Below are 27,965 nucleotides of genomic sequence, written 5' to 3'. Positions count from 1 at the left end.
GTGCGAAATTGGGAAGCTCTCATCTCACTCGATCTCAACAAAAACATCTTGGATAAATATGAGAAACGCCAAGTGAAAGAAGCGCCTGTTCTCTCGGTGCTTTCCTTCTCATCTGTATGTTGGAGCACGAATTTTTCCGTGGTTGGAGAGTTGGGTTTGGAAAACCACGGACGTGTATATTAGTTCGAGGGGAAACAAACCATTGAGACAAATGTTTGAGAGTAGCTGTCCTTGAAATCCGGCGGAAGCACGTTTTCCAAGATGGAAGTAAAAACACACGAGGGTGCAAATGACAGTTCAAAAAAGAAACATAAAATCAACAAAACAGTTCTCGACTTGTTTTGGACTTTAGCAGAAGGAGAAGATTTACAACGTGTTCAGTCTGCCGAGAAGCTCTTAAATTGTCTTTTGTTAGAAAAGAATAAGGTATTTTGCTTATATTTCACGTGGTAGACCGTAGACGTTAATTTTTCCGACCGTTTTTTCTTTAGTCACAAGGCCTGCATCTGATTCCTTGTACTTATATAGCTGTTTGGAATAATTTTTAAAGAGTTTAGTTTTCATCTGTGATCTAAACTGATCGTGTACAGTGGTGACATTAAAAAGCGAGTGCTTGAGTGGCTGGACTTTAAGCCATCCACCTCCACATTTTATGTACAGCACATCAGTGGTTCTCAAAGTATTTCGGACCACGGACCACTTTACTAAAGTAAAAAATACGGCGGACTGCAAAGGCCTAATATCACCACACTTTGAGAACCACTGCAGTACAGTACTGCTCTTGGCTTTATACCTTTTGAAGGAAGTTCTGCTTGTAAAATGAACATTTTTGAAAACGTAAATATTCAGTTGCTGATGCATCTTTCTCTTTCATTTCCACTGTGCGTGCGTTTGAAAGAGCTTTAGAAATTCAATTTATATGGCTGTGTTTGGCCTTTTTAAAGTTCCTTATGCCATACTCATAGTCATGTCTACAGGTTACACACAGCTGCAGTTCAGCATTTAAAATAATAATTTGTATGTGTATTGATATGCATACCTTGTGCATAGATGTGCTACACAGTCTCATGAAAATGTGAATATTATTATTGAATTACTTTTTCAGACTGACAGAAAAAATGTTCTGAGCTATTGCCTGCAGCGTTTAGTACGTGGTCTAGCTTCCAACAGGAAGTTTGCCCGAGTTGGATATGCAGTTGGACTTACAAAGGTAGTGCTGTTTTTATGAGTCAAAATAAGTGTAGAAAAGATGTCAAACATTTAGTGATGGTGAGTGTACTTCAATAGCAGGGAGTGTTTTAACCACTACTTTTTAAATCTCTCAAAGTTTGATGACACGAAGTTGATGAGCCCACTCTTATCTTAAGTCAGGTTCCTCAGTTATTTCACTGTCATATTTTATTATGCATTCAGGCCTAATCATATATTTACATGCTGTGGTCATGTTCTTAAGAATAATATGTTTTGATTGCATACTTTAAAACCTTAAAAGGTCAGTTCAGCATGCAGATCTGCACATGTGATCAGAAAGAGACTCTGCGGTTCCATATATATATACCTTTTTCGCTGAATAGCACGGATGTTTATGCTGATTGTTTTTTTAAGAATAGAACTTTCTCCACAGCTGGTGCAGGGTCTTCCAGAGGCAAATGTGGAAATGTGATAAATCTTATCACAGAATACCTTAAAGTTTCCCAACATGATGGAAAGGCTGTAAGTATAGACTTTTGAAACAGCTTTGTGTGCATTTTGTTACTGAGTGCACAAAGAAACTATCATTATCTCATATGCATCTTTTCGCATCCAAAATAGTCAGATAAACAGATGTATATAGAGATCTGAAGTAGTGACCTATTCTTTTAGGTCCCTGTAAATGTGGGAGTAATGCAGCTTGTCTTTAAAGCTCAATCCCAAATTAAATTAAAAAAATTTGCAATGGCATAAAATGTTGGCTAATTTTTGAACAAAGTAAGACAGTTATTTTGTTGATGCTTTTTAAAAAGGGCCTTCAAACTGAAATGTGAACACCAGAGCATTTATAAGCAAGATATCTGCATCAGTATCTATTTTATATTTATATTTTAAGCATAACAAAGTTTTATTCCTTTTTTTATTTTGCTGTTAAATTGTCGAACTAGAGGCTAGTATTCACACTTAAGAAAAATTTCTTGATTTTTGTTTTTTTTTTTTAGAATTTTTATTTTGGAATGTCAGCAGGATAGCTAATGATATTGCATGTATAGCACACATAACATTTGTTTTGTTCTTGCTATATTCTCTTTAAAGTTTCTTTTTGTATTTCTGGTCACAGGAGGCTGGAAGCAAATATCTAGGTCAGGTTTTTGCATATGGGTCTTTAATACGATCTGAAAAACTGAAGAGAGTGAGTATTATTAATTTTTTAGTTTAAGCATTTGAAGAATTTTTTTTAAGGTATAAACACAAACTGTTCACAATTTTAAACATTTAAAAATATTTTGGAATAATGTTTGACAGAAGAAAGTTAGGAATAGCTTTTGGATAGTTTTAAAAGCTGGTTAATGATGAGAGGTAAAAGGTTTTACACAGCTGTAACCTGTCAGTCTCCAATGTCACATTCGGTCAGCGTGTGGTTGAGTTGCTTGATCTGGGGTGGAGAGCAGCCAACTCCCAAAGAGAAGATGCCACATACAACAGTAGAATGGCCAGCAGGTGGAGAGGTGGTCAGAGTTGTTGACTCCCAACCATCTTGCATGTTGCCAGACATTTTGTTTGCAAGCTGGCGAGAATGTGTCAGAGGAGACTGACAGAGGCTGTGGTTGACATCAAATTTTGTTCTGAGACCAGCATGTGCTCAAGGAAAAAGGCAGCTACATAAGTAGGTCAGACATACCAGTTGTGAATAAATATTTAAACATTTCCAATATTGTGTTTTAACCTTTAGCCAGTCGGTGCTGGGAAATACTGTCTTTCATCTTAGTCCTGCATCTTCATTTCTGATCAGATATACTACATGATTATTATTTTTTTTTTAATTCAGAAAGAGGACATCAGTGCAGTGACAAGTGAGCTGTGTTCCCTAAGCGCAAAACGCAGTTACATTAGACCCCTTTGTACTCAGTGTCTTCTGGATCTTGCGGCGAACATTGATTCAGATGCATTTTCTAATGGCATGTGGTGTCACCTGAAAGGAGAGCTCAGTAAAGGATGGGAAGATTGTACTGTAGACAGGCTGTTGCTGCTTCTGGCTTTCAGGAAGAGAGAACAGGTGAGTGTACCTGCGTACCTGCGTGTACGAGGGGGAAGGAAATAAGAATACACGCTTTTATGTGATTCTTTTGCATGTGTAACTTTATGTGTAGACATATTTTGTGCTCAAGCATGTACAAGATAGTAAACTCTTTTTGTATTCCTCTTATGTATAATTTTTCATATGTTTAAGTCTTTTTCTTTGTTATTTGTGCATTTGGAAAACCTGGTTTAATATTAACCAGTATTAAAAAAGTCTTTCGTATTTCAAACAATAAGTTTTTAAGTATGATGGGTTTTTTTAAATATGCAGTCACCTTTAGACAAGACATTCCTCAAGCAGAATTGGACTTCTCTCAAAATTGTTGGCAAAAAAACCTTTACTCACATCCTTCATGTCCTTATGGTAAGTTTTCATAAGAAGTGTAATTGCTCACTATAATGTTCACAGTGTGTTTTGTATTTGGTTTTACATGTTGAAGGTTTTTGTTAATGAGCCTGCTGAAAAATTTCAAGAGATTGTTAAATTTGACACATTTACAGACATTCTATATCAAGAAGTCATTTTCAGATTTTGAGAATAGCTCTGCAATCAATCCTTACATTTATTCACTTGAAAAATTTTGCTGATTCAAGTTAATTATGCACTTTTGTGTGTTTACTTGTTGTGATTGACTAAACAAAATGATGTTCTTTGATGTGTCAGTAATTTTTGGCATATAGGAAGGATCAAATTTCTGAAATGATTTTCTGTTATCTGAAGGCAATCACTGATTGCTTTGCTGTTTATTTTCATTTGTATTAAATGCATTATTTTGGATTATACCAAAATATTTTTTACTTTAACATGAAACTGAAAGAAGGCTTTTTGGTGGCATTTCCCCTTCATAGAAAAGTGTAGAGCAGCCACAGTTAGTACCTCAGCTGCTTGAGGGACTGGTTGCTGAGTTGATTCGCAAAAAGGGTGATCTTGAACTGTTCTGGAAGAATGTTGGGAGTAAGTGTGATATTTATTAATATTAATATTATTATTACTGTTCACAGTTAGTTAAGTTTATTCCTTGTTGCTCCTTTAAGGACCATAGTGCCGCAACTGTTCACAATAATCTGATTTAAATTACATCAGTTTCGCCCTTACACTTATCTACTGTAGATTCTATATAAGAGAACGTGCAGAACAATAGGTCATCTGCATTATTGACCTGTTTCAGATCCTCTTGTAGTTTCTACTCTTCCTAGAAAACACATGGGTTTGGGTCTCTTTTCTCAGCTCCTGACATATACGGATAATTTGGAACAGGTGAGTAATATGTCCTATCACAGAATAGCTAGTTTCTCATGGAATAATGGCTTCTTTAACAGCCAAATATTTAGTAAAAATGTCTTGCAAAACCAAATTTTGAAACCTTTAGAATGAGAGATCTAATCAATCTGAATGTAGTGACAACAACATTTGCCTTTTTATTGGATCTGTTTTATTTTGGTGGACTAAATTAGATGTGCGAGGATACAGTGTATGGGGGAAGTAGACAAAGGATTAAATAGTTCACAGAATGTGAGAGGCTAAAGGTCTTGGTGTTGTACTTCCAGGTCTCTAAAATGCTTTTCCCGGATGTTGCAAGAGTGATTTGTCGGACAGCTGACCACAAGGATTCACAGCTGGAAGTTTGTAATAAAGTGGTGGGTATTTGAGTTCGTGAAAGAAGAAAGAACAAAGATGCAGAAAATTTACCAATAATGTTGACTGAAAGAGGATGTTCTTGGGATTTGGCATGCATACTCTTCATAACAAATACATGTAAACAGCAGACAACATGTTCCTTGGTTTCTTGTCTAACAGAAGGCACAGATAGTGGAGAAATGCAGACTTCAAGGGGAAAGCACTGGTGTGCTGCATATTGTGAAAAATTTCATCCAGACTGCTTACAAGCTGAATTCAACTGAGTTTCTTCAAAGTGCCACCTTCAGTGAAATTATAAATGAAGTAAGAAGCTGTGACTTATCATCTTCACTGACAAGTACTTTATCACAGGCACCATATTTATTAACCCTTACTTTTCTTTTATGTCTTTGCCTTTCCAGCATGAAATATTGAACCAATAACAATATTTCTTTAATATGTATCTTGCTTGTATATAGTTTATGCTTTTGTGGTGATTTGCTTCTTAATTCCCATTCATCTTGGTTATAGCTGCAGAAGGATGAAGTCCTTGTATTTGCAAGAGTTTGTATGGATGCTGTACTAAAAAAGGATTCCTGGAATATTGGGTGAGCATTTTAGATAATGAAATAGAGTACAACAAAGTTACAGTGAAAGTTTCATAACATAATGTGTTTCACAATTTTTGTTTACTGCATGCTCTCCATCCTGTCATTTCAGTCTAGATCAGAAACAATAAAACCTATTGGAAAAAACAAGAAAACTGAGACATTTCTAGGTCATCGAGAGTGGTAGCTTAAATATTAAAGACTGGCAGCATGATTAGGAAAAGAGATAATGTGCTGTGTATGATGTAAGTGTAGTGTTTTGATTTCAGAACTGGGGAGTCAAAACTCAATGACAAGTGGAGTCGGACATTGGCATCATTTTTGCGACAAGTGGCTGGAATGCTGGTATCATGCCAAAGTGATTTCACTTGTCATATTCTCCAGTTTCTGCTTCTGCATTCCTTCTTCAGCATTACAAAGGAGTCTGCAGATATTTTGCACGTGAGTGTTCCTGATTTGGATGTTGCACATTTATGTGGAACTCGCTGGATCTGTTCTGCATCAAAATAGTATATCATTTGCATGCTGACATTGCTTGGACACTACTGATCAGCGTGTAATCTTCTTTGTCTGCTTGATAAACTTTTCACATCTCTGGATCCATGCATGCATCCATTTATCCAGTTTTCTTCATATCTTTCCATTCATTACACGCACACTGTATTCTGGCTTATTTCATCTCTGCTGAAATAACATTTTACAGAGTATGATGGATGTTACATCTGAACTCTCAGCAAGTTTTATTTACAAAGACTTGAATTAACCTTATTTTTACTACAGAATTATGTGTGTTTCAGTGCCAAGAGGTCGGTGTGGAACTGTCGCAAGCAGAAAGAGCTCACTGCCAAACAATGTTCTACAGAATTCTTAGCCAGCTGCTGTCAATGCGCCCAGGTGTGTGTTTATGTAGATCTTGGGTGAAGGTGAGATTCTGTGGAGTGGATGAGATGGATTGATAGTGTAATAGGATTTCAGAGGGAGAGTATCAGGCTCTATGCTTCTATGCTTCACATCAGTTATGAGAAAAAAAACCCAACTTCGAAGCCTGGCACATTAGATTTGGCTTAAATTACATAATAGACTGGCACAATGTAGCTTATAAATGTTAGCAGACGTGATCTTGCACATGTTATATACGTCGTAAAACTTCAAAGAATTTCTCCAGTTGCTGTTTTTGACTGTCATTGCTTGAATACAGAAACAAAAATCTTAAGATATTTTTGTATTATAGCATTAAAAATTTGCAGTTTTATTTAGAAGTTTATAAACTTAGGCTATATGATATTAACATTACTTTGGCTGAAATTGATACTTCGAAGGGAAAATCTCCATTCTCCATGTTCATAGGTGTTTAATTGCTTTTATTGCCTAGATCTCTCATCAGACAGTTTAAGGTCATTCTTTAGATCGTTGTCTTTAATTTACAAAATCTCCTGGGGTTTTTTGGTATATAACTTATGTAATTTTATTTTCAAAATACTTGTTTATTGACTAAAACACAGTTTTCATCTAAGGTACTAAACATAATTTTTGGTCTATTTATGTGAGATTGTATTAATAATAAAAAGTTTAAAGTCATTTAAAAGTCACTGGCTTCAGGTGATGCATAATTTTTTCCTATAGGTTTCAGAATAGTAATAATAATAAAGGATGAATTGTTGCTAGATCCCTAATGTTTAAGAAACATGAGAATTGTTGAGACCTACCAGGCTTGCGTTTACAAGGAATAGATGGGTTATAGATGATTTTGTAATGCCCGGCAGAGTCATAATGTCCCATCAGTTTACGGCATCTTCAAACAGAAATGTCTTCATAACCCATGCTAGTCTGTGTAAAGTTATAAAAAAATATTGTTGTTTACTTGGCTAAACAGTTGAAAAAATTGTAATTATTGTAATATTTATTTTGCAGAAAAAGTTAGTAAACAGCAGCATGTAATGAATTTCATAAAGCTGGTGACAAATTTGGCTCGTTATGCTCAGGTAAGACAGATGACCTTGAGTTTGTAAGCACTTAAATATATGTAACCTTCCAGAGAATTTTGAAATTATTTTAATGCTTAAGCACAAGCTTTTTAACACATGTCGATTATGCTTAACTTTTTATGAATCATATTAATTTAAAATTTTTCATTTGATTAGGTCCTGCTTGAAAGTTCAGAAAATGTTAAGCCAGTCAAGGCTATTGGCCAGGAGGTGAGAAAAGAAACTTAATTCGTTTTAAGTTTTATTTAACTTATTTTATTCGGTTTATAAAAGAATATTGGTATGGTGTTTTTCCTCCCTCACCCTGAGCAGAAAACATTCCCCAAAAAATAGTTTTTCATCTTTAAACAGATTTTTCTCTTTGGGAAAAGTTTTCTGCATCATGTTTTCCCACTAAAACAAAGGGTGGATGGATGGGTGTGTTGTCAGCAGAGTCTGTAAATGGTTTGAAGTTCTACCAACTAAGCAAGGGTGTTCTGCCCCACACCTGCTCCTCGCCCTAGGCAAGAAGGAAGGCTGATAAGGAAGTGCGTAGAGTAAACAGTTTCCTGGGGGTTGGTGAGGATTTGGGCTGGTAGTAAGGAAGATACCATCTCAATAATAAGGAATAGAAGTAATAGAAAATTCTGTATATTTGATTTATTTAATCTACATCTTTAATTTCTTTGAGATTATCAGAATGTTTTGTTTAGTGATAATCTCTCATCTGATATAATTTGTACTGCTGCTAAGTGTCAGGTTCAGAAATGCAAACTTGTTTATGAACTCATTTTACAGTTGATCTCTGTTATCTGTATGGTTTATACAACTGTTCTATTGATGATTAGATTTTGTTCCTTTTAAGGCTAGACCATTACAAGTTCTGATCGATCCTGATGTCATTTGAAATAAATTTTATGTAAAAATGTGCATTTCTAGTATATATTCATTTTGCGATCTGTCATCCTTCAGCTTTTGTCATCTTTCTATATAATTTTATGATCTGGAGTCATAGTTTTTTCGAAGAGGAATATCATTGCTTTGATGTTACCTGATGACATGAACATAGATAAAGTGTTGCAGATGCTCTCAGCCTTTTATCTCCCATGATTATTTCATCCAATAAGTCAAGAACTAAGAGAATGTACATTACAAATGTTATTTTTGTGAAGGTTCATGAACAGTGGCATAAAATCATGGAAGTCGTCAAAGAAATGGATCAAAAAAAGGTAAGTTGTGAGAAAACAATCTTCAGTAACCCTAATGACTAATTTATAATGCCACATTCCATTTTTGTAAAATGAAACTGGGTCAGCCATGTTGTGTTCATGTGAATTTTTCAGACAAAGAAGTCATCTGTGGAAGTATTAAGCAGCAGTCATGTCTTCGTACTTCTGATTCTGCACCTTGCTTTTGACCTATTCACGGCACCTGCATCTGCAATTGAACTCTTGCAAGATATTTATGTATGTCGTGAAAAGGCATTAAGCAAAAGAACACAGAAGAAAATGGAAGATGAGGGTGGTAAGAGAAATAAATAAAATTTATAAAGCTTTTGCATGCACTTGTATGCAAGTAGTTCCAGTTATTTTATGCAGCCCTTGTGCATATGGATGGCTCTCTTTCTTGCTTGTGTTTATATGCTGTTTGTAAGTTTTTTCCTTGTACCTAAGCTGTTCATCGTTAAAGACTGTTTCAAAATAAATGCTATTATCTGGACATGAATTGTCATTGTTAGTGAGTTCTTACTTACTATTAATCTTCTTAGTTAATGAATGCTTGGATGCTGTCTATGCTGCTGAATTGCAGAACCAGACTGGGTAGAGGTAATGACTGAGGTGTTGCTGTCACTACTATCACGGGCCTCACAGTTTGCCCGCAAGACAACAGTGGCAGTATTTTGGGCTTTCTCCTCTCAGCTTACACCTTCTGCACTTCTTCTTATAACAGAGGTGATCAACAAGCATTTCCTGTCTTATATGGAGTGTTAGAACATAATTAATTGCCAGTATAAATTGTAGAATTCATCTGACGTTGCTTAGTCTTGTTTGTAACTTGGTGAATACCAATGTTTACTCTGTGTGTCTTGTGAATGTTCTTCCATGGCCGTAAATGTGACTGTTGTTTACAAGGTCAAATAACACATTCTTAATTTCTGATCATGTCATCCTGCCTCCATGTTTTTTATGATTATTGTTTGTGTATCTGTGGGTTATTCACATCATGTTCATGTTCCTTTAAATGTGTACTGAAAACGCACCTCTTCCTTAAGCATTACTCTTAACAACAGTCCATGCAATGCTAGTCCTTTTTCACGCCCTTCCCCCTCCCCCCCTTCTGCTCATTGCTACTTCCCTGCTCATCTTCCTTTTGCAAATTTATAATGCTCCCAGTCCTTGTTACTTGGATCCTCTTTACATTTTTTTATGTCTTTTATTCATCATCAGTACTGTTGTTTATTTTTCTGTCATTCATTTGTTGTTTGCGTTTGCTTGTTCTTCTGTTCCTCATATGTTACCCATGTCTCGATCTGTTTTTAAGTGCTAAGAGCATGCTCCTTAGGAATGTATGTGCTACATAAATTTTTGCTCATGTCAGTTGGGTTGAAAAGAAATGCTCTCTTTTTCCGTAGGTTTTGAAGAATAAGAAATCAAAGGAAAATGGAGAAGAAGACTTGTTTGAGTTTGAGGAAAGTAGGTGATCTGGCAGATTCATAGACATTTCTCTAAGTACAAGTAAAACTCTGTTAACGTTTACTAAAATTTGCTGATTGTGATTCTAGAACTAACCGCAAATGCCTTTTAAATTTTCATGCATGTGCAGAAAAAAGGTGGACACCACAATGTCATTGAAATATGAAAATGGCAGTTTAATGTATGTTTGCGTTCTCCTATATATCCTGAACTATCATGTTCAATAACAGGGGATTGTGAAATTAGATTATGATTTTGCACTGAGCTAAGCCCAGTTATTTGCAAAGATGTTTTGAATTTGAGTGGTTCTTGAAATCAAATCTGTATGTCTCCACTGAAAACATATTTTGAAAATGGTTTTTTTACCTTGCCTGCTTGAGTTTTTCATACTGTAGTGCACGGGTAATTTAAAAAAAATTTGAATCACCCCCAATGCTGTATTGATTATTTACATATGTATTTACTATTCATGAATCACCTCACTTCCATTAGTCTTTTCTGTGTGTAAAATTTTCTCATGTCATATCTTTATGAATGTGTCACTTGCTTCTAAAGAAAGTGTCTATTTGTTATACATCAAGTTCTTTTGTTTATATAACACATAGTTATGGCAGTTTTATCATTTGTGGTGTTTTGGTTTTGTATCAAATTATTTCACTTGGCGTTACGATGATGTTGATGATCTGCATTTTTTTTTTCAATAGTGGAGACTGAGGATGAAGCAGCAAAAACAGTGAATAACACAGATAAGGAAAAAAGTGACAGTGATGTTGAAAGCAATGAAGACATATCTGCTGATGAAAGTGCTGATGATGATGATAGTGATGATGATATAGAGGAAGGGGGTGTGGATGAAGAGCTACGAAAATCGGTGAAGGCAGCTCTGGGTCCAGCAGCAGTCAATAGTGATGATGATGTTGAGGAGGTAAGTGATTTCTATGGCAAAGGCAAATTAACCTTTAACATTACAAAAGAATATATCGTTGAGATAAAAGACGGTCATCGCAGGAATGCATGCTGGTGTTCGATTTTTTCCCCATTTTTCTGACATCATCCGTTTAAAAAACACTTGTAGTATTTTGTAAATAACTGTAAAATTTATTATCACAAAAGGGTACAGTTCATGCATTCCTCTAACATGCTTGTTATATGTGGGATATGCTGTTTTAGGTTTTATTATAAGAAACAACATGGATGATAAGATTTTTACATACATGTTTAGTCTCTACTTCAGTATTGGAAATTCTGGTTTCACATGCCATTTGAGTGTTTTTTTTATGTTTATGGGGCTGGCTGTTGTGCAATGTTTTAGCTTTAGTTGCTTGGTTAGCATAATACACCAACTGTCCCTCTTGTACACTGTAAGTGGGAAATTACTATTATGCTTGAAACATGAATGACATTAGGAAGTAATTATAAATAAGGTTGGATCAAAGACATCCTATGTATTCAGGAAGAAGACCTCAGTGACTCAGAGATGTTCCAACTAGATGAACAGTTAGCAGCTGCTTTCAAGTCAATGAAGCGCCCCACCAAGAAGGAACGAAAAAAGAAGAGAGTGGCCATCACATGTTTTCAACTCAGGTTTGTATTGAGTTATCATCATAACCTGGAAGATGTGTGCAGTTATGTTGAGAATTTATCATCTCACATCTTGATAATTTTATCAATGCTTCAGTGTTCACCATGGTTATGTAGATTGTAGATCACAATTCCTGCTGTGATTTCTAGCTACAGAAGATTCCAAATAACATTTGGATTTATTTACAGGGAAACAAATAATATAAATATGTAATGAGGGCTTTTCTTTTCTAGGGCTCTTGATTTAGTGGAAGTTGTGATCAAGGGAGAGCAGTGTGGATCTTTAGGCCTGGTAAGTTCTTACTGCTTACAAATTTAACCCCCCAAAGATTTTTTTTTATGCTAGTACATGTAGTATATTTTCTGTCCAGAATGTTTTCTTAAATGCCTTACTAGTGCTCAGGCCAGGAGATAGGCCAAACCATAAGTTTCTGGCTGACATTATCAACATACCTTTATTTTGTGGTACTTTCCTTCTTGTGTGAAACTGTTTTTGTTTTTTCCAGGAGTTGCTGGAACCCTTGCTACAGCTTGTGGTCTTGAAGGTGAAACCTAAAGGTGAAGGTCAGCAGTCAGGAGAGCTGCAGCTTTGCAAGCGGGCAACAGAGTTGTTTCATCTTCTTTGTAAACAAAGGGTTAGGGTTTTTCCCCCACGTACTTTTTTGTGGCAAGTTCCTTTTTGCCTAAATATGTTATCAGAGTATATGATACAGTGAACAATTTCATGTTATGAAGCTGAAGCTGAATGTGCATTTACTTCTTCCTATAAAACAATTTTTAGTAGTCATTTCTCTGAAAAAGTGTGCTTTGAAGCTGTCAAAATGGGTTGGTCTTCAGCAAACTAAAGTTAATAATATTCTTCATCTGTGTTTACAGAATCTGGTGGATCACATTCACACTAGAGAGGAGATGCTGGAGGTGACTCAGACCCTTCTACAGATGGCACATACTGGTGAGAATGAGACCCCTCTCATTTTATATGATTAAATCCCTAAAAATCACAAAAGTGGCTAAAGAACAATGAACTGTTTACCATGTCCAGGGTCTTCCACAAGGTTATGGAGCTTCATTTATTGCATGGTCTTGTGTGGAATATATAGAAATAAAAAATGTCAATAGAATGACTGTTGACTTCCAGCTCACCCTCAAAAAGTTAAACAAATACTTTGTCACACCTATGTTAATTCAGAATCAAATGTTGCTAGCCTTCATTGTGGATTTATGGCCAGTGTGACGTGCATCCAACTTAAATCAAGAGAGATTTTGTGTTTACATATGTACATTGTGTTAAATGTGACACCCACATTTTTTTGCATTTTTTTCCAGTGAATACTCCACAACTGGCTACTGAAGTAGCTAATGGCTGCTTATTTATCGTGAGTATAATAACAGTACACTTGAGTTCAGTGCATATACAGACAGATGCAATAGGATGCAATAGGCTTATATTTGTAAAGTTATGTACATAATGTTGAATCATTGTATAATTACCTACAGTGGTAAATTAAGCTCCATTGACAGATGGGAAGTTTTTTTTTTTTTTTTTTTTTTTAAGTTACACATCACATTTTGGTTACTTTCTAATTTTACAGCATACTTTAAGAGATAAAAAATGTTCTTTCAGATGCGACTTATGACACAGCCAGCAGCTACAGAAACATCTCCCATAAAAACGCGTGGTTCATGTAAAACTTCTGAACTTGATAATAACACAAAACACACTTCTGATGAAGGGCAATTAGCATTCTTGGACATCATCAAAGGAGCTTTAAATGAGGACTTTGTGATCAGGAGGTTGGCATGTTGTTATTTATGGATGTGATTTATATGGCTTAGTTATGTTCAAAGCATTTTATTTATAATTTCGTCAACCATGTTACATTAGACGGTTAACTGTCTGATAAATGAGAATAATAGAAAATAATTATAATTATTTTCATGTGTATTGAAAGGAAAGCATCGCAGATTTAGTGTACTTTAGGTTATCTGACATAACAGTGATGAATGCTCATAAGTTTACACACTCATTTGTAATTGTGTTATAACCTATGCTGGCTTTGTTTCAGAAATCCAAAAATTAACACAGCTTTCTACTCGTCAATGATCCAGAAGTATCCGGTTAGAGAGCTTTTGCATTAAATGTTTCTCATGGGTAGAATTATTTATGTAGAGATGCACCCAATTATTTATGTAGATATGTTTCAAATAATTTATGTAGAGATGCACTTAATTATTTATGTAGAGATGTACCTACATACATAGACACACTAGTTTCACTCTTTTCCTATTTTATTTCAGGTGGTATTCTGGCCCCTGTCTGAAGTTTTAATGAAGTCACTGCACAATCCTGACACCAAGGTCCACACTAAGGTTGTACGAATGATCAATAAGTGACTAACAGCATGCTCATAGACTTACGATGCCTTTGTATTTTTGACAATTTGCATTCAAGTAGACATTTAAGTACAGACTAGAAATGACTAAAGGAATTCAATCAGCCAGCAATAAATTTTGTCATGGGTTTAAAAGATTTTTGAAGATACAGTAAAACCTATCTATTAAGACCACCAAAATCAGATCTTAACTTAGAGGAGTCTTAAAAAGGAGATCAACCAGCTTTTATACCACGAACCACGACTTCAAACATCTACCATTTCGCCATTGTTGTACAGGAACTAATTCTGTGTAAGAACAATCAAAGATGTATAGATTTACAGATTTCTGGAGCAACAGATTAATATACTTAATGAGGTGGATAAAGAGGCTCTCCTAAAATGCACAATGGCTTTTTTTTAAATGGAATTTTTGAACAAATGGATGGTTGCAAGAATTTTATTTAGATAAAAACATGCGACTTTTGCAAAAGATCATAATGAAAAGTGACTGTCCTGCACTTGTGAAAAAGAGACACAACAATGAAAAAGTAGTTCTTTCAAAATGTGCTTGATTTATTTTAGTGATTTCTGGAGAAAATCATGCATATAGGGTAAAGCAGACTATTTTAAAATGTACTTAAATTCTTTTACCGATGTAATTTTTGTGAAGAGTTGTAATAGAGCATAAACTGTCTGGTAATAAGTCAGCTTGGGAAGGTAGTCATTTATATAGCAAAAATTTTGGGGTTACAACTTAAAGAGGGTTGTATTCGGGGAAGGTTTTAATAGAGAGGTTTGACTGTAATTTAAAAACAAAACAATCATTGCACCTGATTATGCATAGGTCAAGAAAAAAGGAAATCTGCATATCTACTAAAATTTTGTGCTTGTTTATATAGGACATATATATAATTGCAGACCCAAGCCTGCGCTTTTCTTGGCAGTCTCCTTCGGCTGAACAAGGTGAGTAAATATTAAAATGTGTTTTCAGTGACATGGATTTCTTGTTACCACATGTATTTAAATTCAACAAATAAAAATGTCTTTATTACAAAAAGATATGGTTTTAATCACTTTGTACTTTTTTCTTCTTTGTTCAGAGGGAGACTTTGTCTCAGTCTCAGTGGGAAGCATTTGTAAATGCTGCATCACCACTATTCAGAGAGGTATGTTCTACATATTTTTTCATACAAGATTAATTAAATTTGGTACAGACAGCAAGCAAACTTTTTGTGATTCAGTTTGTCTGGTTCATCATCTGTTACAATGGAGAAATTGAAGGGTTAGGGTGAGAAATTGAAACAGATAAGCATATAGTAGGACTGCCAATTTTTAAAATCATGCAATTTTATGTTGAAACAGGTGGCGCTGCTTCAACAGAAGGAAAATCTGAAATTAGGTTTAATGCAGGAGTTTCTTATGGCTTTGTACCATGCAGCAGTCATGGCAAATGAAATAGAAAAGCAGGTAAGGGTCAGTTGCTAACTTACTGCCTTTGTACAGAAATATATCTTCAGTTATTTTGATAATGACCATTCATTATACCACTAATATAACTTTTTAAAATTTTCTAGATATTATTACCAGCAGATGTTATGGACCATTTAACAACGCTGAAAAGTGCATTCAACAAGGATACAAGATGTGCACATAACAAACTAACACATTTGCTTTACCAAGCAGAGCACAGGTGAGAAGAAGCTATAGGGTGTTTGTCATGTCTAAAGAATGTGTTTTCTTTTACTATATACAAACAAGCATACACATTTTTAAAATATTATTTTATATATGAACAAGCACACAAACAGAACATGCATGCAACACAATAGAGGTTGAAGGAAAAGCTGGGTAAACCAGGTTGAAAAAAAAAAAGAAACATCTAAAAAAAAATACAAAGACTAGTGATTCGCTAAAGCTTGTAATGTGACATATACACATTAAAGTCACAGAATTAACAGTCTGTGACATACTGTTCACAGCAACCTTATCCTCTTTCACAAATTGTATGTTTCTCTCTCAGATATGTGTGTTTTATTTATTGTTTCTCAGATACATGTTTATCATTTATTCATTATTTCTCAAATACACATGTTAACTATTTTATTTTGTGCAGAAAAACGAAAGGGCAGAAACGGAAGAGAAGTGTAACAAATGCAGACAGTCACCAGAATTCAGACTCAGAAAATCGTAGTGTTTCTGTTTGATATAAAAATTTGAGGACTGAGAAAATGAATGAAAATATAAATATTTCTAATACATATTTGTATTTTATGTGGGTGGGTGTGTAAATAAGAAGTTATAAGTTGAATAAATGTTTTACTAACAAAGAAAATGAGGCAAAGACTGCAAAACTCGATGGTATAATTTTAAATAAACAGATTCCTTACCTTTAGTTTATGGAGTTCTTTGTTAATCAAAATAAAGAGTGAATGCATAGGTATCGATTTGTCTGAGGACAAAAGTGTGCTTTTAGATTCAAGTATCTGGGGAGCATTGTCAACAAGGATGTTGGAGCAGATGATGACATCAAAAGCTGCATCAGCAAGGCCAGATATGCTTCTAACAGTCCACGCCCTATCTGGAACTCCTAAGTATTATCTTTCCGCATTGACCCACATCTTCAACACCAATGTGAAGGCAGTCTCACAGTAGGGGTTGGAACCTGGAGTGTGGCAAACACTGTCAACAACAAGCTCCAGACTACCAAATGATGCCAACACCATATTCTGGGAATAAGAGGGCCTGAAAAGATCTCAAACAACAGTCTTGGGAAAAGAACCAAACAGAATGCCACTAGCCAAGCACCCCACCTCCCATCTGTTTCTCCGTATGGCAAGGGTGCTTCATGCTTTCCAGCATAGACTTGAAATAATATTTTTAGAAGTACTGTAATCGGTCTTCCCTGTTATTTCGTCCCATACACTACATCTTTCTGGATTCGTTAACCGTATGTGTGAGTGTATGTTCTTGTCTGATTGTGATTCCCGTCTGTCATACATTCTTATTTCCAACTGCCTTCTGCCTCTTGTAAAGCGCATCGAACTCGCTTCCCCGTGGGGAACTGTTTATGTAAATCCTTTTACATTATTACAACATATTCCGGCGCCGGCTCTATATGTATATTCATTATACATTAAAAATATAGTGTAGGCCTTTAACTTTTAACAAACAATTATTTTAGACTATGAAGGTGCAGTCGAAATAAACCACACAACGATCTGGCTGATTCTGCATTGGGAAGTCCATGGTTCTACCACGAACTTGTATTACACGTCCGTGGTTCTACAGTACATTTCACAAGCTTATTACTGGTTTAGCTAAAGATAAATGGGAGAAACTGGATATGGTCGTCGTATGGATAAAAGTAAAACATTTTTGAACATGCAAACTTTAAACTTTTTTTCCATATATATATATAGATTACATTTAAATATACAATTTTTGTAACACGAGGCACCATAGCAGAAGCGACATTCAGGGGACCTTACTCTCAAAGAAATCAGAGTAGTCCCCCCCATTTGCGTACATTCCTTGGGTTGGCAACGGCGGCTAAAAACTTTCTCTTCTTCTAGCCGAAAGTTTAGATTACAAGATGTCAAAAGTGAAGATATTGATGGTCGGACCGACAAAGGCTAGCTTTGAAATTTTACATATTCTTAAAAATTTAAATTAATACGTCGATACAACTAGCGTGCCATGAATCCAAAGTGTTCTTTGAATGGCGTCCTTAGATCTTAGCGGGGACGTACATGTTCGCTGTGCCTCGTCCTATCGCTGTTATTATCTGCAAACACTTTGGAGTATTTATATATAGAAAATTGAATATTGTAATGTTGAATTAAAGTGTGTTGAATTCTGAGTAATTAGGTCGTGTATTATAGTTACAGTTAGATGATAAAGGATTGATGAAGATCGTTTGTTTTTATAACAGTGTGGAAAAACTGTTTTATGTAATTTTCTGGCTGAAGCGACTGAAGTGTCTGGTGGAGAATACAGACCAACACAGGGAGTTAGGTATGTATCCTTCACTTTTTATTTATTTATCTGTTTCAGCACAATGGGGCTAAAAGAAAGATGGCAAAAACTTTTGAAAGATGACAAATATCTGTTTTAATTTTTACCATGTGTCTAAAGTTAGACAGCATTTGTGATGCAGTCATGATTGATACTATTAAATCCTATTTAATTATATTACTAGAATCAAATTAAGAGAGAAATTTGTGCTTATTAATCCCTTAATTATCCGGTATAACTGTTTTTATAATGCTTCCATATTTATATGGAGTGGTCTAAACATTTTTCATGTTATGTGCACTTGACCTTTATAATAATATTACAGAATACTTGAATTTGAAGCAGCTGGACTTAATCTTCGAGGACGTTCCAGTGTTGATGTAGAACTCTGGGACTGTAGTGGAGATAAAAAGTATGTTGTTTTCACTATGCACGTATACAGTTATATAAAATGATCGCTGCAAACAAAAATGATTGGTTATTAGCAGCCATTTTCAGTGTTGATGTTTATGACCTGCAAGAAAACATGAATGGCACAAGATCAGTTTTGTTTATTGGAGTCACAGCAACTGCCTGACTGATAATCAACAGCAGTTAAATGAGGATGGGCTAATATTGATATTTTATAATTCATTTTTATGGTCGTAATTGGCCTCAAGTGTCTTTTTTTTTAAAAAATTTTAGGTTTGAAGCCTGCTGGCCAGCCATTGCTCGTGATGCCATGGGTGTCATATTTGTTTACAACCCAGATCAGCACAACCATGATGATGATCTTGATGCATGGTAAGCACATCTGTTCTTTAGGCATTTTTGTGTTCATCCTTAGTTGTTTTTATTATAATAATCATTTTCCTCCTACTTTTGTGCAAACATGCACATACTCAAACACATACACACATGCATGTTCATGTGGACTTGAACATGTTCATTTGAAATAAATCATATGATCTGATTAGGTTTGATATTTTTTTATATTCAGGGGTTGATTTATAAGATTTTTTCTTTATTTTTTTAGTTTTATAGTTTTTGCTGCAATAGGCTCAGCACAGAATATGTGAGCTGCTTCACATGTTATGATGAAAATCCTTTGTCTAGGTATAGGTTTTTGGTGGAGCAGCAGAACATCAAAGTTCAAAACTGCATGGTGATGGCACATCATCGCCCACAAGCAAACAATGCTGTTAACAGTGACCTGTGTAAGTTGCCTAATATTTTCCTGTAAACATTTGTCTAATCTGTGTATTGAAAATTTTCTTCTTCTTCCTATTGCTTTTCATCCCCAGTGGAGCACAGGGCTGCAAACGCCAATATGCATCATAAGCCCTTCCGAAGAGGGATCTTCCGGTCCAGGCTCTCATTGTGCTTGTGTTGCATTTTTGCGTTTCTATAGCAGGGGTTGTTTTACAGAGTGGGATTGCTAGCCCCACACCCAACCCTCCTCCTTCATCCAGGCTTGAAAAAGAGGGTTTCCAGGCAGAGTTTTTATAAATATTAGTACTGGAGAATTAGGGGAATTTTAATTAGAGTTGTGGTTATGTTGCATAGTTTTAGCTTAGTCCTTGTTAAAAATTTTAAAAGAAAGATAAGTGTTGAATTAAGGAGATGGTTGGGGTTTTGCCTTTCTTTTTCTGAACCCTAGAAATGGTTCACTGCACCTGTAACCACATGGTTATATGACCTTTAGCTTCTTTTTTATTTTCTTTTATCTTTAATGTAATAGCGTAGTGATTAGATATGTGCAAGCAATCACTGAGTCATGATTTTTGTCTTGAAATGTTTCTGTCATGCAGCTGCCAATTTCAGCAAGATGCAGACCACTATCAGCAACATAGAAGAAGACCCTGATGCAGTTCGAAGCACCTTCAACACTTTCTTGGAACACATTGTGATAGCCATGTCAAATAGTCGAGAGCAAGAAGAACTCAACATAATGAACTCTCGTTAAAGGGACATCACAGTACTCATGTGTTCTATCATAAAGTTCTCTGCTGCAAATCCCATGAGGCATACATAAACAAGTTCCCTCTTTTCCCATATGACAATTTACTCACGTTACTTTGCCCATGCTGTTGATCTTTGGTGTTGTATTTTGACTGACTGGAGTGATGATATCTCATCTGAAGGCCAGTTTACAGTAACAGTCACAGTAACTAGGAGTCAAGATATCTTAGTTATCTCTCAGTCACTCATCTAACTGTTGTCATCTGACATGAAAGCCCAATCTCAGTAGAGCCTTTGCAATTGTTGCTGACCAATACCTGGACTCAAAGTTGTTTTGAGAATTATTCTCGAGAAGGCAATGCTGTATTTAGAAGTGGACTACATTCTTATAAGGTTGCATTCTGTAACATTTACATCACAATAGAGTTAGTGTATAAGTTTAAAACAAAAAAAATCAGATGTGGCTGTCTTGCAATGCATTTAAAATGTTTGCACAAATGAATTGATGGAATCTTATGAACACAGGAAAAAAACAACCCTGTAAGGGTCATGATTGTTTCACGACTCTTTATCTTCATCAGCATCGCCAGTATAATCATTACATTGAATGGTCTTCTAGGCAGCCTGACTAGATAAAGTGACTGTGATATTCCTTCTCACCCTTCTCCCCAGGACTGCTTGAGGACATCTATGTCAGGTTTCTTCTTCTTTGTCATATTCACCCCCAGTAGAGCATAGGGCTGCATGTTTAGTCCGTTTTTACTAATTTGCCTTCCCATCTTAAAAATATTTTTTGTCAGTAGTAGATGGAAGTATAACCTGAAAGGGGATAGTGTGACAGATAGTACTAGAAATAAGACTGGCATACCACTGTACCAGATGAGAGTATTGGAGGCATGTATATATCCACAAGATCTGGATCTTGTGTAGTCATTTGCATGTTTTTGTTTTTCATAGCATAAATTCATGTAACAAAAAAGATCGACTTCGGATATTTGGTGAGGAACCTGGAGAAGATGCGTTACATTTACCCCGTTACTTAAGCTGATTTTTTTAACAAAGTTTAATTAAGGCTCAAGCGAAACTATTTATTTACTGTTTACAAAATAAGTTTTTATTGAATTGTGTCTTTACTGTTCATGTCTGTGGGGAAACCTAGTGTTGTAGAATGTATGGTGTACAACAGTGCATTGAATGTATGGAAATATACATGTGAATATTTTGCACAAGATTGCTTTCTGCTTTGGTTGTCTTTTCAGAAATTAAGAAAGTAATATAGCTTCAGTTGCTGGCACGGCGTAAAACACCAATTCCCTCCCCCCCTCTGATATTAGATCACTGTCGTCTGCAAGGCGTAGGTTTGAATGTGATGGTCGTCGAGAGTTTTACTCATAACGTTCTCAAAAAGATGTTGAACAGCACAGGTGACATGGAGCACCTTTGACGGACACCTACGATCGTGTGGGAAAAAAAATCAATCCCTTCACGGAGCCAGGTTTCAGAGACAGAATATGCCAATATCATGTCCACGAGTAGATTAAGTAGGCCAGGCTTGCCGACATGATTCACAGACCGCAAAGATACGGCATCAACATATATCCCGGTGCATATAGATCGCTACACAAGAAAGATAAGATGAAGCTTCTTTCGTCGTCCTACGGTGAAAATTTTTCGTTTTTTGGAAAAAAAGTGAACAAGTCGACACATACGCGAGAGAGAACGGACCCAGAGGAGGGCTAGACGCTGAAAGAATCTTCGCATGGCTTGTCTGCGCCGTGTCAGCAGTCGGCATTTACTCGTCATAATAATTCAACGTAATGCTTACGTCAAAACAAAAACGTAAATTATTTACACGTCATAGCTCTACGTCAGAGTTAAGCAGATTATAGTGAGTACGAGACATTACCGAAAGCTGAATACGATTGTTTGCTCCACTAAACATTGACTTCTTATTGTGGAACGGCACAATGGTATTTCATCTTGGGAATGCGCTCCACTAAACATTGACTTCTTCTGGAACGGCACTACGGTATTTGATCATGGGAATGCTTTCTTCTAATCTCACTTTCTGTTGATATTCTCTTCAACTCGTTTGTGAAGTCACTTGCAGATGTCAGATGATGACGATAAACATAATTTATGCAGCTCCCTTCCAAAGATTTGCTCAAAGCATTTACAGAAATCGTACATAGACTAAATCATCAACAACCATGAACCCATATTCACTAACTTCTACCACATATACCCACTCATACACAAAGTAAATTACAGACATACATTATACACTCTCATGGTCAGGACAGGATCGCAGTGAAGTCGTCGTTGGGAAAAAAATTAAATTTAAACTAAATAATCAGAGGCAAGAGAACCAGAGTGACAAAGGCTGACAGGTAATCTCTTCCAAGATACTGACGTGTTTGACTTTGGATGTTAGTCACTTCTAGAGGAAGGCATCTACATACATATAGCAACAAATCTGTTTTAAAAAAATAACACCAACGCTTACACATGTCATCTTGTGTTTTACTGTTAGACTTGTGGTCTCGGCAAGACTAACTATATGCTTACCAAAATGAACAGATGTCGTGGCAAACAGTAATTAGGGTCTTGCATTAGAAATATGGACATGTAAAGATTTTCGTTCCAGGTATGTTACATGATATTAATGGCGCAAATACACTGTGCAAGATGCTCGATACATCGACATGTCAACGCAAGACGTATAACAACAAAAGATTAATGTAAGTTTTCGTTAATTTTAAAAGGAAATTCCATAATACCATAAAGATCACGATTATCACGTATATAGAATATAGGAAAATAGGTTAGGTTCAAGATGCACGGAAATAAATGGCTAATAGTATGGGGGAGCGGGTGGTGCGTAATTTGGAATGGACGAACGAACGAAATATTACACAAAGCATCATTTTCTACATACGACATTATGTATAGTCATGAGTATATAATACAGTCACACTTAAACGCCGGGAATAAAATTAATGATGATATGAAATCAACGTCAACCAACCACGTAAACAAAAGACGAATATACCTCGTTAATAACGTTACTTTTTGTATAAACACAACATTCAGTAGCATATCACAGGGAAAGTTTATAATGTAAAACATACTGACCTACATATACAGCTAGAATATTACGAGAGTCGCTGGCCATGACTTTACTGGCACCGAAGACCTTCATATGTTCCCATAACAATAAATAAATATTCGTCGTGTCTCGCGTATTCGTTTTTGCTAACGAGGGGTGAAAAAAGAAAAACTTGAAGAGTAAGACCATATTGCTAACAAAGGCTTTAACGCCTGCAAGGGGGATAGCTTCAAGTTGAATACTCCAGATCCTTATGTGCGCACTTTTACTTCAAACTGAAATGTTTCAAACGACCCTCGTGTGTCCCAGGTAACATCAAAAATAAAAAAAAGCGAAAATGTATCATGCAGCATGTTGATCACTTTTGAAAAGCTGAGCAAAAAGTCAGTTTAAAATATCACCGAGACTTGATCAAAAGAATATTAATGGCAGTCGGTCAAGTTCAGTACCACTGCTATGATTGCACAGCGAAAGAATACACCAGAACGTTTCGCTTCAAGAATCCCTGGGCGTGCCTTGCATGCGATGACGTGTACATTCTGCAAGGTTGCATATCTCCCCAACACGTCCACTTATCCATATGATACACACTTTCCAGTTGTGTGTCTTCGGAACAAAGACATCGGTGCTGATCTCTATATTTTGGACTTTTAAACGTGTGCTTTTTCAGTTTGTAATTCCCAATTCCACCGTCGAGGCAGAACAAGAAATTTTCAAAGAGTAGCTGCAATTCCAGCACAGCGAGAATGGTCCCTCAAATACAAGAGCAAAATTAAGATCGGGTGGAAGTATTTTCCCCCAGCACAAACCAATTAACCCATACATTCCACACCCAGGGTTCCAATGATCACCTGTATGCTACGACTTCCGATTCAAAGAAACATTCTGGCCTTTGTGAGATGTCGCTGAGCACCTTTCTAAATAGGCATCCTCTTGCACTTCGGGAGTTTCTTTGATAAACCTTGAAACACTGATACGCATAAACACAGACCAGATGTCGTACAGTCACGCGATTTTGAGGTTTTGGCTCCACTGTGGTTTGTACAGCCTATGAGTGTGTGTGGCCGATGGCTGCTGAAGTTTCCAGGCGATTCTAGGAAAATAGCATTTGTACCAAAACACTGAGAATGTTTCTTTACTTTTTCACGTTCTATAAGTGAAGAGATATATTCGTTAGTCTTTAAGACTTTGATCCTCAGAGATTACAATAAATAAACAACAGTTGTACTATGCGTATTTTGTATTGTCTAACAGCTTTTTTTTCCCTTTACAGTATCGTCAGCTGTTAGACGACCAACAAGCACTCTTCATGTTCTACTGTGTGTTCTGACACTGAAGGCAGCACCCGTAATCCCCTGGTTCAGTTGCTTGACTAACTCGCCTCCAATTCCACCTATGTAACACCGGAAGGCACTCATCCCTAACGCGATCACGTCACCGTCTCGTCGATTCTCGGATGTTCCCGCGGCGTAAGCACGTTGTAGGAGTGCGGACGCGGCAGCGCAATGTCGTCCAGCTTGAGTTGCTCCCCATGTCTTCCGGGGGCCTGCAGAGAGCATGTGCGTCGCATACCGGCCGCAGTCGCCGCCGCGCCGCCGCCGTCGCCGCCGAGCCCACTCCATTCTGGATGGGACCTTACGAGCGTACAGAGCGGAGGAGTTCCGGGTGAGCGACTTGAGGCTAGGACGTCGGCGTCGTCGGACGTGACACAGCCGTTGCAGGCGGCGGGAGACGAAGCGAAAAAAAGGAAGTTCGCAGGTTGCTGTTGCGCAGTCCGTACACCGTGGCAGCAGTAAGCGGCGCGGCGTGCAGAAGCACCGCAGCCGTGGACGCAAGAAGACCCGCAGGAGGAACTTCCGTGATGGCCTGGTGAAACAGCAGCGCCGCCCACGGGACGTAGCTGGCCACGCAGGAGCCGACCAGCTGAACGATGGTAGCCATGGCTCGCGTTCCGCGAAGCCGCATAACGCTGCTGGCCGAACGCGCCGGAGGCGGAGCGATCGGCGCCTGGATGAGCGTGACCATGCGGAGCATAGTGGCGGCGATACGCGAGCTTTGCGCGCGCGCGATGCGGAAGATGTGGGCGTAGCAGTAGAGCATCAGCGCCAGCGGCGCTACCACGCCCAGCAGCACCACCAGCAGGGAGTGCCAACGCCCGGGTGCGCTGCCGGCGTGCAGGCTGCACATCCACAGGGCCGGAACGAAGCGGTAATCTCCACCTCCCATCACGGGGGGCAGCGCCAAGGCCGCGGCCACCCCCCACAAGGAAGCCAGCCACGCCGTCATGGTCAGTCGCTTGGCCACAAGCGGGTGGTGCAGAGGGGGCAGCGATAGCTCGGTGCTTGTCCCAGGCCAGGGCTGCCACCGTCCACACCCCGGCCGAGGTCAGAAGGACGCCGGCCACCCCGACAGCAGTGCACCAACCGCCTTGAAGTCCCCTGACATCTTCCAGCAGGTTGCTAGTCTCTTCCAACGCTATGTCACTCTCCAAGAAACCAACTGGGGCCTCCCTGAGGACATTGTGCGATTCGGAGAGGCCCGGCATGCTGGCGGTCACTGTGGAGACGATCTTGACGTCGGAAGAGACGTCCCGAGTGTGCGGAGTGTAGCTGACAGCAAACACGAGCTGCAAGACGCCGGCTGGAAGAGTCAGAACGAGGGAAGTCACCAGCCCGACAAAGCCCAGGTGGACGAGCAGCACTTGCCGCACGGAGCGCATGCGCGGGTTGGGGAGGATGGCCAGCAGCAGGAAGAGGTTCATGCAGATGCCCAGCAGCGCGATGGCCACCAGCAGTGCTCCCTGAACCACGTCGCCGCTGACCTTGGGGCTGGCTGCCTCCACAGTGTGGCTGGTCCAGTTGTCCGGCAGGATCGCCGACAGCAGGGAGTCGTTCAGAGGAGCCATCTACAAGCTAAGCGCGGGAGAAGGAGGTCTGGAGGCTGTGACGTCAGGGCGAGGAAACCACTCGCCGCACACTGAGGGGCTCCGAAGCACAGGCTGTCGCCGTGGCTGACGTGCATAGGAATAATACTGTGAAAGGAAATGAAAATAATTGTAATGACAGTTTTTGACTTTATGAGTACTATCTTGGAAAGATTACATGTGCAAAACCGGCCAATCGCTCGTTAATTTACGCAATCTATTGATATTGTTTATATTAAATAATAATTATTATTGTGTGTGTACACGTAAGTAAAATCTACCAAATACCATCGAAAGTCTATAATTAGAATGTTTTTAACGCGCCTCATGCAATTCCTTTTAATCTATCCAGCAAACCCATAAAAAATGTTTCGACATATTCATACCAAAGCTATCCAGAATACGTGGCAGAGAGGATAAAGGGAAGGTACTTTGACAAACGACCTAAAATTTTGGACGATTGTTTCCCTTTGAACACATCTTGCTGTGCATACATCCTAAAGCCGAATCAGTTCTTGTAAGCCACATGCAGTTCTTGGGCGTGCTGCATGGCCACAATATTCGTCCATTTGTTATGGATGCATGTGCAATAGCAAATCTGTCTGTCTGCCTGTCTGTCTGCCTGTCTGGCTAGCTCTCTCGTAATCTGAATCTGTTCCACACAGAAATGAACTAACAAAACATATGCATGTCCAACATAATTTATAACAAGAGGAAAGAAAATGCGTGTATTTACAGCACTTTCGTTCAACGTTGAGCTAGTCACTGATCATACAGCTCATGTGGAAATGAAAACCGATGTGGGTCGTGTCACACCAACGCTGGGACTTGAACGTAAACTGAGTAAGCAGTCCATTAGAGACACGCGTTCGATGAGCGGAGTGCTTTTACAGTTGTCGATGGCCCAGGAGGTCGGGGAAGATTCCTAAACTACACTCGATGCGATGCTTGGCGGATCGACAAGTCCTGTCTCGAAGGACCAGCACATACGGACACGTTCCGGGAAACAACAGTTGTTGCAGCGGGTTTCTTTTGACAGGGGAGTAGGGAGAAGAGAATCAAGAAATGACTGAAGGAACCAGAGGTTATGATACAGTAACTACTTAGAAGTACAGTATGTGAATAGAACTTAAGAGTATTTTGCTATGTGGGAAGAAAGTAAGCTGCTTTAACGTGATTTGTTCGCGCCGGTCACGTGACTCTCAGCGTGTCGTCTGCTACCATCTGAAGATTGCGGAAAATGGCGGGCAACGAAAGACGAGGCACTGGCGTACTAAGATAAGTTTATTATCACTGTGTGTGTCATGTGCATCGATGGAAGAAAGTTATCTTGACATAGCTTTTCAGACAATAAAAAAGAATAAGATATAGAGGAAAAAAAAAACCAATTTGTGATAGTACCTGGCTTTTAAATAATTTTACATAGCCGCCTTTGCAGCTAACATTTCCTCGGCAAGGGAGTCCCAGAGAGACTGTTCATCATCTTGTCATCATTATTTTTTGTAGGAAATAAGTTCTGCTTTGATCGAGTTGCATCCAGGATGGACTGGCAGCCACGACTGTGACTAGCGGTAATCGGCGTGGAGATTGCAGTAAAAAGTAGCATGTTTTCAATGTTCTGGTTTTCCCGCAAAATCACAAAAAATTAAAACAAAATACAGTTCATAAGAAAGTCTAACTCTGTCATTTGCATTTTGTGTCATTTGCAGTTTATCTTTTAACTGATATGAATGTGTGCCTGCTGTTTCTATACACATACCAACGAGCAGTCGACAAGCCCGCGTGAGTGGATATTAACATACAAAACAATAACACTTTTCTCCACTTCCATTTCTGTCAAAACATTCTTTTGCTCTGGCCACCAGGTCA

The 27,965-nt window shown here is 38.0% G+C and overlaps 2 protein-coding genes and 1 long non-coding RNA gene across 3 annotated transcripts; all 3 read left to right on the top strand.

The window, feature by feature from the left end:
* Positions 1–227: 227 nt before the first annotated feature.
* Positions 228–16,363, top strand: LOC112562975 (myb-binding protein 1A-like). The gene is made up of 33 exons (XM_025236625.1): positions 228–426; positions 1,106–1,210; positions 1,625–1,713; positions 2,312–2,383; positions 3,020–3,247; positions 3,542–3,634; positions 4,120–4,225; positions 4,440–4,528; positions 4,819–4,908; positions 5,069–5,212; positions 5,420–5,496; positions 5,766–5,937; positions 6,294–6,390; positions 7,408–7,478; positions 7,638–7,691; positions 8,633–8,689; positions 8,804–8,984; positions 9,270–9,412; positions 10,093–10,153; positions 10,858–11,078; positions 11,607–11,737; positions 11,969–12,026; positions 12,241–12,369; positions 12,611–12,686; positions 13,061–13,110; positions 13,359–13,528; positions 13,801–13,852; positions 14,033–14,104; positions 15,028–15,072; positions 15,210–15,275; positions 15,472–15,576; positions 15,684–15,799; positions 16,223–16,363. Exons 5-33 carry the CDS (start codon positions 3,152–3,154, stop codon positions 16,311–16,313), a joined length of 2,913 nt encoding a protein of 970 aa, XP_025092410.1. The 5' UTR covers positions 228–426; positions 1,106–1,210; positions 1,625–1,713; positions 2,312–2,383; positions 3,020–3,151; the 3' UTR covers positions 16,314–16,363.
* A 1,228-nt stretch (positions 16,364–17,591) lies between these two features.
* Positions 17,592–21,287, top strand: LOC112562421 (intraflagellar transport protein 22 homolog). Its single transcript, XM_025235679.1, has 6 exons — positions 17,592–17,740; positions 18,041–18,123; positions 18,449–18,535; positions 18,808–18,906; positions 19,219–19,319; positions 19,914–21,287. Exons 1-6 carry the CDS (start codon positions 17,702–17,704, stop codon positions 20,066–20,068), a joined length of 564 nt encoding a protein of 187 aa, XP_025091464.1. The 5' UTR covers positions 17,592–17,701; the 3' UTR covers positions 20,069–21,287.
* Positions 21,288–21,642: 355 nt separating this feature from the next.
* On the top strand, positions 21,643–26,387 carry LOC112562420. Its single transcript, XR_003098862.1, has 3 exons — positions 21,643–22,093; positions 22,712–22,805; positions 24,447–26,387. It is a non-coding gene; the product is annotated as an uncharacterized LOC112562420 (long non-coding RNA).
* The last annotated feature ends 1,578 nt before the right edge of the window (positions 26,388–27,965 follow it).

The sequence above is a fragment of the Pomacea canaliculata genome, linkage group LG4 (genome assembly GCF_003073045.1).
Source record: "Pomacea canaliculata isolate SZHN2017 linkage group LG4, ASM307304v1, whole genome shotgun sequence".
NCBI classification, from domain to species: Eukaryota; Metazoa; Mollusca; class Gastropoda; order Architaenioglossa; family Ampullariidae; genus Pomacea; species Pomacea canaliculata.
Note: the sequence above shows the minus strand (reverse complement) of the source record. Positions and strands in the feature narration are given on the sequence as shown.